The sequence below is a fragment of the Tursiops truncatus genome, chromosome 3 (genome assembly GCF_011762595.2).
Source record: "Tursiops truncatus isolate mTurTru1 chromosome 3, mTurTru1.mat.Y, whole genome shotgun sequence".
NCBI lineage: Eukaryota > Metazoa > Chordata > Mammalia > Artiodactyla > Delphinidae > Tursiops > Tursiops truncatus.
In genome coordinates, this window is record NC_047036.1 from 146,024,682 (window position 1) to 146,036,813 (window position 12,132).

A 12,132-nucleotide genomic window follows, 5' to 3' on the forward strand; every position below is an offset into this window, starting at 1 on the left:
TCAGCTTATATTTAATTTTTAATATATCCAACATTTATTTTGTTATGTACTTTTTTGAAAATTTCCAAGTGTTAACCAGTTAATGTCAAACCCCACCCTCTACTGATTTGAAATGCTGCATGTATCTTACACAAAATTCTCATGTCTTTTTCTAGGCCTTTCATTCTTCTCCACTGATCTTGGAAGTCTATTAGTACACCACTATCACCCTCCTGAAGTCTTTAGTATGATATTCTCCCTCATTATTATTCTTAAATATATTCCTAACTGTTTAATAAATTTGTTGCCATTTTGAATAGAGATTTCTCTCTCATTTCATACCCTTTTTAACCTTTAAACTACCTCATTTCAATGAAATTTGAATCTGAATGGAACATAAATATTTTTAGTTTTTCTTAAGATTTATTATTTCCAATATCAAACCACTTTAAAATATGACTGGGGCATTCTCAAAATGCTTTGATTAATTTTTTTTTTTTTTTTTTTTTTGCGGCACGCGGGCCTCTCACTGTTGTGGCCTCTCCCGTTGCGGAGCACAGGCTCCGGACGCGCAGGCCCAGTGGCCATGGCTTACGGGCCCAGCCACTCCGCGGCATGTGGGATCCTCCCGGACCGGGGCACAAACCTGTGTCCCCTGCATCGGCAGGTGGACTCTCAACCACTGCGCCACCAGGGAAGCCCTGCTTTGATTAATTTTAAACCAAGTGAACAATTTACTTCTGTAACATCTTTTAATATTACATATTCAGTAAAGTTTTTGCTATAGTTAGTTCGATTTTTTTTTTAATGTTTTCATCATCAAGTAGAGAATTTCCCACTGGCACTATTTTCCTGAAAAATATATATAATAGGAAATAAACAAAAGTATCTGCCAAGTAGAAAATTTTAATTTTTTCTTTAAGCAGCAAACATATTTAGCTCTAAGTAAGATTTGTTTTGTGTTTAGCCTGTTTTCCCTAGGAAACAAAGTCTTAGTTGAAGTTTATGGGCTGAGATTTTTTTGTGGGGTGGGGAAAAGGATACATTTTCAGGGAAGAAAGAGTGAAGGAAAAGTGAGTAAAAGATAAAACAGGTTATGTGTTGATTAGTTGATGAAAATATTGTGACCAGAGTTCCTCGGGAACCTATTCCTGTATTACCTCTAGGAGCAGTGGTTCAGTATTTGCTAATTCAGTTTTTACGGCCATTTTACAGCACATAACTACCATAAATAATGAGAATCAACTATAGAAGGTGGTGCATTACACACCTGGTTGCTCACTTTTACAGGTTTCCCCAGAGACCACATGGAACAGCTGTGCTTCAAAGCAGTCCATCTTGGTGGGGGGCGGGGGGGGGACGGGGACTGAGGGCAAGTGGTTTATATGTTCACTTATTTCTGCATCCCATTTTTAGTGGTTGAAATCTACTCCTGGAGTGTATAACTTTTCCATACTTCTTAGTTGTGTTCCCTGGCCTCTTTGAGGAGCTGCTGGGGAAGCCAGAGCTACTATTGGTCCTGTTGGTTGGAGGTAGGGGCTGGCTGGAGCTATGGTAGGCCTTTCCTCCCCCTGAGTGAGGATTTATAACTGCAGTAGCTGTGCGAGTCTTTACTGGGGCTACAAGGCAAGTGGTTGAGCCCAGGGGACAGGAGGAGAGGTGGTGGTGGGGTTGGTGGGGGTTAAACAGGGCCGAGCAGATTCAAGGTGGGGTATGTACCAGGACTTACATAATTTGCCTAGAAAAAACATAAATATATGTGTTTTAACATACTGAGATTTTAAATTAAATAAGAATGATGTTATATGTAAAATTTTAAAATATCAATTTCACATGGAGAAATTCCAGGTAACTAGAACTGTCATACTGTTGCCTTTTGGTGTTGTTATATGATAACCTTTTTAACTCCTGGGAGGACACTACCAAATTAGACGTTGAGGAGCTCCTGCCAAAAATCTATGTGTTATTTTATCAGAAAAAGGTTGATATTCATAAAAACTTTCAATATTGTGATAATGATATTTAAAACATGTTACTTTAACATTTTTAAATATGCTGCTTTAACTTAGCAAATAAGTATATTTGTGCTCAGGCCACACAATTCTGATTAAATAAAGATAACTTTATAATCACTTCAGTGTCATTCATCATGACCAGAATGTAAACCTCTTGAGAGATTTCCCAGGGATTTTGTCTTGTCCTGTATCCTCTCTAATTTGCTGGTGGCCGCTTCTTTTCGGTTCATTCCTCTCAGTTAGGCCACCCTCTGTTTCTGTTTCTTCATGTTGCTCTCACCTGTTCATCTCGCAATCATTCCTCATTATTCATTGAAGACTTTTGCAGCTAGCTCAGTGTTTTGCTCTCTGCCCCAAACCCTGCTGTGATATAGATGACTTCAACTTCTTTCCCATCCGGTAGTGTTGCTTCCTCTTCTCTACACAAGACACTTCCAGTGGCTTCCTGTCACACGTGAAACAAATTCCAAATTCTTGCCATAGCCCAGAGTGTACTGTGCTACTTCTCTGACCTTATTTCCTATCCCTTTTCATTCAGCTCAGCTACATACACTGACCTCCTTGCTATTATTACCAATATGTTTTCACTTTAGGGCCTTTGCGCTTCTCTTCTGCTAGGAATGCTTTCTCCCAGATGTTTATGTAGTACTCCGTCACTTCAATCAGGTCTGTACCCAGATGTCTCTACCTCTTTTGACCTCCCTATCCAAAATAACATCCTTATCCTACTTTATTTTTCTTCACAGCACTTACGTTTATTCCACTAGAATAGGGAAGTTTATTCCACTTGATGTTTATTCCACTAGAATAGGGAAGGAATAAGCTTTATCTGCTTTGTTCACTGCTGTATCTTTATCTCATCTGCCTGGCAAAACCTAAATTCTGAAGGAATTCAGAGTTTTCTCTTAATTTGTTGAGTGATAAAAGAAATTGCACACTTCTTTAGATAGGTACCATTGCCAACTAAGATATCTTTTTTTTTAACCTTAACTGAGCCCTCAGCATGGCTCAGTGATTTGTGTTATTTTAGTAATTCTTATCTTCTGACTTCCAAACACTTACTGAACTGTTTTCCTTGCATGTGTTGTCCCACATGTACCTCTAATTCAGTGACTAAACTTAAACTCATCTCTTCCATCCACTCCCGACCCTGACTCTTTGTGTGTCTCATCACTGTCCACTCAATTGCCTAGGCTTGAATCCTGGGACTTCTCCTTAACTTTTTCTTTTTTCTCTCACCAGCATCCTTATAGTCATCAAATTCTGTCACTTCTACCTTTTCTGCTTATCCCGATTAGTCCAGTTATTTCTGTTACCCTTGCTGTTTTAACTCCTGTCATCATTTGCCCGGATTCATGCTACAGTTTTATGCGGGCACCTTGTTTCCTCTCTGGCTTTCTAAAATAAAGATTTAATTATGTCTGTGCTTAAAGTCTGCAGTGACTTTCATTGCTACTGGGATTAAAATCAATGTGATTTATCAGGCTCTTCATAGTCTGGGTCCTGCCTGTCTCAGTAGCTGCATCTCGTACCACTGACTGTCTTATAGCTGTATAGAACTTTTTTTCAGCTCTTAAATGAGCCATGCTTTCCTCCCTGCCCGCCCCCCCCGCCCCTTCCGTCTAGAAAGCTGCACATGCGTTCCCCTTTCTCTTGACACTCTCTGCTCTGTTCCATCCTAGAATGTTAGGAGCTCTCGCTAATTTCTTTGTAGTGTTTATTATAGCACTTGTCATTCCTTATTCTAATTGCTTGTTTTACTGTCTTTCCCTGCATAGGCTGTAGATTTCTGGAGGACTGGGAATATATATGTTTTGCTCAGTATTGTATTCTGAACTCCTAATACATACCTGCCATACTGTAGGCCTTCAAATATTTGTTGACTGAATAAATACTTACGGAATTGGATATTAAGGGGAATATAAAAGAACTGATTATCCAAACATTCATTTCTTTATACTTGAAATGGTGTACATATACTTGGACCAAAATTATTTAATATTTATCTTTTTATTCCCTCCATGCTCCAAAGATAATTTAAGATAAAGGTAAAAATAAATGTAGGACAATAAACTGAAACACAAGTGAATATTGTATATACAATACAAGCTTTGGTCTTATGCACTTATTAGAGGTGGCCACAGATCTTTGAAGGGCACTGTGGTAGAGACTACTAGTTGTCTTGTATCTCTTCTTTCCTTCTTCTGCAGTAATAGAATACCTGAAATGTTTTGCTGGGCATTGGCCACCTGAATAAGACTAGATTTACTAGAATCTCTTGCAGCTAGGTATGGTTAAGTGATTATGTTCTGGGCAATTGAATGTAAGTGAATGTGGTACGTGTAACATATATGCACATGAGTGGAGCTGAAGAAGCCATCTTAGACCATAAAGTGATTGGGTGAGTGGAGGCAAGTGTAACAACAAGATGGAAGGAACCTGAGTCCCTGATACACTGTGGAGCACCAACTAGTCCTAGAGCATTGGCTTGAATTTTTTTTTTGCTTGAGAGAAAAATAAACATCTATATTGTTTAAGCCATTGTTTTTGGATTCCAGTCACTTGCAACTGAACTTCTTGTACGACTATCAAAGCTTATTTGACAGATGGATCATGTACCCTTCTGGGAACTCTTTCCTACTCTCCTGTTGGGGATTGTTGGGGTGCCTTTGCAATTCATATCAAGCTGGTGATTTGCATTGCCTCTTAAGCAAATGTAATCACCAGCTTGATATGAGTTGTAAAGGCACCCCAACAAACTTGGCTATTGGTTTCATGTCTTCCTCAGAGTTTTGGAATGTATGTTATTAAAAGGAAATAAAAGTAAACAAGCCATTGCATAGAATCAACAAAGAACCAGGGTAAGAAAAAGGAGGTCCTACTCATAAAGAATTTAACAGCAGGATATGCTTTAAGTCACTTAAGAAATCACCTGGATCCAGAGATGAAGTTTGGTGTGTGTATCTATTTATTTAACTAAAAATTACTTCAGGAATCTGTGCATTCACAAATACACAGACTTTAAAAGTGAGGTATGTCCCTCCTTTCAAAATCAGAGAATAAACACATCTTTTTAGGAAAAACAAACAAACCTGGTTGACTCATTCTTAAATTTGATCTTTATAAGCTTTCCTTTATGAATTTTAATAGCATTAAAGATATTTAGTAAGTGAAGGTACTTTTAAATAAGTAGCTTAATTTAGGAATTAATAACTATAAAAATGGTTACCAAAATATTATTTCATAACACTTTGGCAATAAATACCAAGTTTTTTAAAGAAGTTCATTTGCTGTAACCTACACATTTTGTTCCTAGAACTCTTTGCTGGTAGGGAACAGGAGAATAATTATATTTCACTGAAATGTAAGTTTGTATTCAAAATGAGATTATTAAAATTTGGTGTAGCTTTAATTTTATACAATGTTTTGGAAAGTTATTTAATAATATGAAAAAAATAATTGGGCTAGATATGTTTAGTGAGACAGTTCAATGGAATAAAATAAACGGTCCAGGAAGTAATATGAATGCATAAATAGACCTAATGTATGTGATAAGGGGGTAATTCAAATTAGTGGGCAAAAGACAGACTATACAAGAAAGAAATGGCGTTGAAGCAGCTGGGTAGCTATCTGCGAAAAAACGTTGATCCATATCTCACCAGATAGGTTCAAGGTTAATTTCAGTGTATCATACAGTTGAATGTAAAAAGATGGAACAAAAACACCTCAGATTTGGGTAAGACCTTGTTATTATATAAAATCCATAAGAGAAAAATTGGTAAGGTTTTCTGCATAAGAAAAAGAAGAAAAACATGCATGGTATTAAAAAAACACCATAGGGCTTCCCTGGTGGCACAGTGGTTGAGAGTCCGCCTGCCGATGCAGGGGACACGGGTTCGTGCCCCGGTCCGGGAAGATCCCACATGCCGCGGAGCAGCTGGGCCCGTGAGCCATGGCCGCTGAGCCTGTGCGTTCAGAGCCTGTGCTCCGCAACGGGAGAGGCTACAACAATGAGAGGCCCGTGTACTGCAAAAAACAAAACAAAACAAAACAAACACCATAAAGTCAAAAGACAATTGAAAAAGTGGGGGAAAATATTTACATCTCAATCACAGGCAAAGGGCTCAGTTTTCTAATATATAAAGAATTTGTAGAAATTAGCAATAAAAAAATAACCCAACAGAAAAATCAAAAAAGGATATGAGCAAAAAGGGCACACAAAAGGACATATGTATTACTTAAAAATATGGAAAATTTTGACTTTACATTCATGAGAGAAATACAAATTAAAACTTCACTGAGATACCATTTTTCAGATTCCAGTAAATTGTAGAGTTTAATATCACCCTGAATTATTTATATGTATATAGACACTCTCATTTACTGATGATGAGAGTATAAATTGTTTCAGTTTCATTGGAAGGCAATTTTGTAATAGCTATCAAAATTGTAAATTCATTTTCTCTAAGCTAGTAATTTGACTTTTACTGTGTATATTATAACTGAACATGTGTGCAGTGATGTGTACAAGATTTTTAATTGCAGCATTTTTGTAATAGCAAAAAATTGTAAACAACCTTAGTGTCCCTCAGTGGGGGAAAGTATGAAAATAATGTGGTATGTTCATATAATGATGTTCAGCAGCTGTAAAAAGAGAATAAGGAAGCTCTTTATATCTGACATGAAAAGATCTCTAAGAAATATTATTAAATGAAAAAAGCTAGGTTTAACAATATAACGGTGTAGTATGCTCCATATGTGTAAAAGAGTTGGGAGGAGAATGTATAGTCATACATACATTTTAAAAGTCTCTGGAATGACACAAACTGTTAACAGCATGTGTGTGTATCTTCTCGTGTGCATACATGGAAGGAAGTGAGTGGGTTAGGGCTAGGCATAGCTGCCTTTGCATAATGAGAAAAAAGAGAAATAGGTGCTGTTTCCTCCAGAACTTCTACTTCTGTTTCTTAAAAATTTTATTATGATATGCTAATTTTGTTAGCACCGGGCAGTTGGCAGCCATTCACTGGAAAATTTTAATGAAAATAGATAGATAACAGAAGGATTTGGGGGTGGGGGGAAATTCTAGACTAAGCTTTTTATTCTATTAAGCTTTTTCTCTAGGAAATTTAATTTAACCTTTAGTTCATTTATGATTTTTTGATAATAATAGTTGCATACCTGTAATAAAAATATTTGATTTTGTTAAGATCATCTTGTAATTTATTTCAGGTAAAATTTTTATTACTCATTAAGAAAGTGATACAGCTTGATGGCTGTACCTCTTTTTTTTGTATTTTGAACCATATGACCCCAAAATATATAGTTATATGAAGAAAATATGTTGTAATGAAAAAGTAAAATACAAAACTACACATTCAATATCATTTTTCTTTTACTAAAATATTATATATATACCTAAATATATAAGTTAATACCTGCATTTATATAATAGTTATAATTGTAGATATTTACTATATATGTATATGTCATATGTATCTATATATAAATGTTTAGTAAAATAATAAATGCATGTCCATGTAGGTTTGTATGCATGTATATGAAGTGCATGTGTTAGGAAAAAGGGCTAGAAGGAATTAGACCAAATTGTAGTATCTCTTCGTGGTAGGATTTCAGATGATTTTTAAAAATATTTTCGTTATAAGCATTTGTATTTTTCCACTTTTTATATTATGTAAAATTGATGATAAATGTTTTAATGGTATTTCTCTAAGAATTTTTACTGAAGCTTCTTTTTTCCTTCATGAAAAGAGTTTTTCAGCTTATATCTTTAATGGATACCGGATTGCCTCAGTGTTCTAATGAGAAAATAGAACTTGCAATTCTGTGGTTCTTGGATCAGTTTCGTAAAACATATGTTGGTGATCAACTTCAGCGAACCTCAAAGGTAGGTTTTTACTAGAGATTAAAATTAATGTTATTGAAGATGAAGAAAGGTGTTCACATGTAACAGCTTTAAGCTGAATGATATATTTGGGCAATTTCTACATAAGAAATTTAGTTGATCAATTGAAGTCAGTTGATTAATTGGTATTGAAGGCAATGTGAGATTGCTTGTTTTATGCCTAGATTTACCATTGTCTTTGAAGATTGATTGGCAGAGTTAGAGAATATTTTTTATGTGGTTAGTCATTAGTTAAGATTATTTTAAACACCTTAATGAATTTTGCCTTATTGTATTTCAAGGTTTAAAACATACGATTTACTCTTTTAGTAGTTCTGAGGGTTTTGGTGGGGGGTTTTTTTGATACTTATTTTTGTGGTTTCCAGTGTATTTTCCACTCATTTCTTGGCATTTTTACATGATAAATGATGAGGACAAGAAGAGTAAGACATGCCTTTGAGAGGCTGCAGTTAACTTAGTGAAGGGAACATTTCTACTATGGTGATTGAAAGTTTAGCATTAGCAAGTTCAGATGAATTGATCTTAAGGCATTAAGGTATTATTGAGGGCATTTATGTGAACCCTAACCAGATATTTAGTAGCACTTGGACACTGAGTAAGATCTATGAGGTTTTCTTTTTCTTTTCTTTTCTTCCTAGAATAATAACTTTCCAAAACCTTCTCTGTTGGAAGTCCTAAGGATATTCTTATCTCCTTTGGATTTATAGTTTGTATTAGTAATGTTAAGAGATTAAGTTCTAGAATAAGCTTTTTATATTGAACTGAGCTTTTTTTCCCCTGGGAAATTTAGCTTAACCTTCAGTTCATTTATGGTTTTCTGTTAATAGTAGTTGTATAGTAGTATGAAGAGTATTTGATTTTGTTAAGATCATCCTTTAGTTTACCTCAGGTAAAATTTTCTTTGCTTTTTAAGAAGGTGATGTAGTTTGATGCTTTCTTTGTGAAATACATTGTGATATTTTATTGCCATTTAGGATTTGTTTTCATTCAGGATTAATATCAAAAAATTTTTCTTAGAATTAAGCTGACATTGAATGAGACAACTAGGGAGAAAAAGGAGTAGCTAGGTATAACTGTTTTAGGTTGACAGTAAGACAAATTAGAATCAGACAAAAATTACATGGTATAAAATTTATACAGGGTACACATTGAATTATGATAAACTGTCTTGTTTTAAATGTACCCAGAGAGTTTATTTTGCTTTTGCAAAAGTGAATACTCTTGAAGCATTGCTTATCTAATATCCATTTGGTCTGGGTCCTAAATCAGAACAGTGTAATATGGAGTGGAAAAGCCTTAAAATTATTGTGGTTAAAGCACTTGGAAATAATTATGTAAAATGAAATCGATTGTTTTAGGGCAATGGGTTTGAGAAGTTTTTTTTCTGAAGATTCTTATATGTATATAACTTTTAATATAAGGTAATTGTGAAAAAAGTGAATTATAAAAGATAAGTTTTTCTTTTTTGAAATTGCTTACATATTAGGAAAAAATAAACAGATCATCAGACTGGTGTTGATTCTTTTATTTTAATTTTACTCTAACATTTTTGATGCATCTTATCCTATTTTCAAAGAGAATAAGGTGATTTTATTTCTGAGGCATTCCTACTGCATAACTTTGAAGTGAGGCCAAAGCTTTCCACTTTTCTTGTCTTTTTTTTTGGCTTGTCTGCTGATCTGCCTTAGTAGGAACTGTTTTGGGGGTCCTTATTGTGTGCCCTGGCACTCTTCTAGGAACTCTTCACATTCTCTCTAGGTCTTATAACAAGCCTGCAAGTTTGGTATTATTGTTCCCATTTTACAAATGAAAGAAAAGACTGTCTAAGACATTTAAAATAAGTTCTCTACATACTGTTTTTCTGTCAACCAACTAAGGAGGACCAGATGGAAAATATTTTTTGGTGAGAGCATTCCGGATTATGGCAAAAAAAGGGAGAGCATTAGGTTAAAGTAAGCGAATAATGTTCAATGTGTACTTATTTTGTACCAGGAACTTTCCTAAGCTCTTTTAAGCATTATGTCATTTAATTGGATCATATAGAGTATGACTTAAAGTTCTTCCCAGTCTCTTTTCTATGTATGTCATCAGTTTCATGCTTCACTACTCCATACTTGTATTACATACTTTATGTGTACTAAATTTTTTTCAGCTCCTTTAACAGTCTACATTCTCTTTCAATTCTGGACCTTTGAAAAAAATTGTTTCCTTTGCCTAGGACACTATTTTTTTTAATTCAGCTTCCACTTCCCTGCCTTACTTAGCTAACTTCTACTTTTCTTTCACGTCAGATACCTCATCCTTTAGGATGCTCTTCTTAACTTAAATTCTGGGAGAGTTTCTGTCTCCTATTTTAGGATTATTATACTGCATGGTAATTATTTCTTAGCAAAACATATAGAGACTATAATTTGGGTTAGGACTGTTCTGTCTTCTTTATTGTTATCACCTCCACATGCTTGGCATATTCCTTGTATGCTTTCTACTAGATAATGGTTGAATGTATATATTTAGTAGAATTTCATAGGAATTGGGTCTAGATATCATGTATAATACTTTCAGGTAATAAAGGGTATGTTCTTTAGTTGGAAAATGATGCTGACTTTAGTGAAGTTGTTTGACAGTTTTTTTAAAAAGACATAATAATTGATTTATTTTTAATTGATTAATTTATTTATTTTTGGCTGCACTGGGTCTTTGTTGCTGCACACGGGCTTTCTCTAGTTGGCGGCGAGTGGGGGCTACTCTTTGTTGTGGTGCGCGGCCTTCTCGTTACGGTGGCTTCTCTAGGCACGGGCTCTAGGCGTGCGGGCTCAGTAGTTGTGGCATGCGGGCTTCCGTAGTTGTGGCTCATGGGCTCTAGAGCACAGGCTCAGTAGTTGTGGCTCACGGGCTTAGTTGCTCCATGGCATGTGGGATCTTCCCGGACCAGGGCTCGAACCTGTGTCCCCTGCATTGGCAGGCGGATTCTTAACCACTGTGCCACCAGGGAAGCCCTGTTTGACAATTTTAAGTAAGGTATACCATTAATAAGCATCTTAAAAATTCTATAAAAGCCTTCATGTGCAAAATAATATAATTTATAGAAATAAATGCTCCAGGAACCAAGGTGGGAATCATTGAAGTGATTGTATAGAAGTATGTCCTATAAGTGAGAAAGAAAAATCATAAATAGCTGTAGGTATTAATTGAGCAATTAGTCTGTGCCAAAGACTTTGCTCAGCACTTGACAGGCATCTAATTTCATCTCACAGAAACTCCATAGAAATAGTTATCTTTATTAACATCCCCACCACTTTTTACAGATATGGAAACTGAGGCTTGGAATAGTTAATTAATTTGATTAAGTGGTTGAACCTGGATTTGAACCCAGGACACTTGATAGAGCCTTTGCTGCTAACCACTTTGCTGTATTGCCTCCTGTTGGATCTTTGACAGGGGTATTGAATGGGCCTTTCAAGCTCAACAGGTTCTAAAAAGAAACATTGTCTTCTAAAATGCTTTCTACCTACTTTTCTATTTTGAGGAAGAATGACTTTTAACCCAAAATTTCCACTTTGTTCTTGTTTCTTATGTCTAATCTGTCACCTATTCTTGCTGATTTTATTGCCTAAATATCTCTCAGTTCCACTCCTTTCTCAGGAGTGGAACTTGCCTTTTTATTCTTGTTACTGCTTACATTTCTCACTAGATTTCAAAAGTCTTCTGGTTGTACTCTTTGTTTCCTTTTTGCCTTCTTCCAGTCCATTTTCCATACTGCCACCAGAGTAATCTTTTCTTCAGTAGAAAACCAGAGAGAATAGTGTAATGAATAGTCACACATCCATCTTCCAGCTTTGTCAAATCTGAATGCTTTGCCATATTTACTTCAGATCTGTATATTTTAAAATTAAATATTGAAAACATATTGCTCTGATTCTATTTGCCTCACTTCTTGCCCAAAAGTAACCACTACCCTAAATTTAGTGTGATTTTCATGCACGATATCGTTCTTTCCCACATTTCTATGTATTTATTAACAAAACATAGTATTATTAACTTTATAGAAAATTATTAGGCAGAAACTTGCCTTTTTTGATCAACATTGTTTCTGAGATTTATCCATGATGATACATGTAGTTTTTGTTTGTTTGTTTGTTTTAAAGAACAGGTGTCATTCTTTTTTTTAAAATTTATTTGTTTTATTTATTTTTGGCTATGTTGGTTCTTCGT

At 35.3% G+C, this 12,132-nt stretch overlaps 1 protein-coding gene across 3 annotated transcripts in view; it reads left to right on the forward strand.

Annotated features, from left to right (window-relative positions):
• The window catches only part of RANBP17 (RAN binding protein 17), a 311,791-nt gene that overhangs the window by 73,182 nt on the left and 226,477 nt on the right, over positions 1 to 12,132 (forward strand). For all 3 annotated transcript variants that reach the window (XM_073802791.1, XM_019945809.3, XM_019945817.3), the window contains exon 14: positions 7,767 to 7,902. In XM_073802791.1, the coding sequence (XP_073658892.1) occupies positions 7,767 to 7,902 (136 nt within the window). The remainder of the gene's footprint in view (positions 1 to 7,766; positions 7,903 to 12,132) is intronic.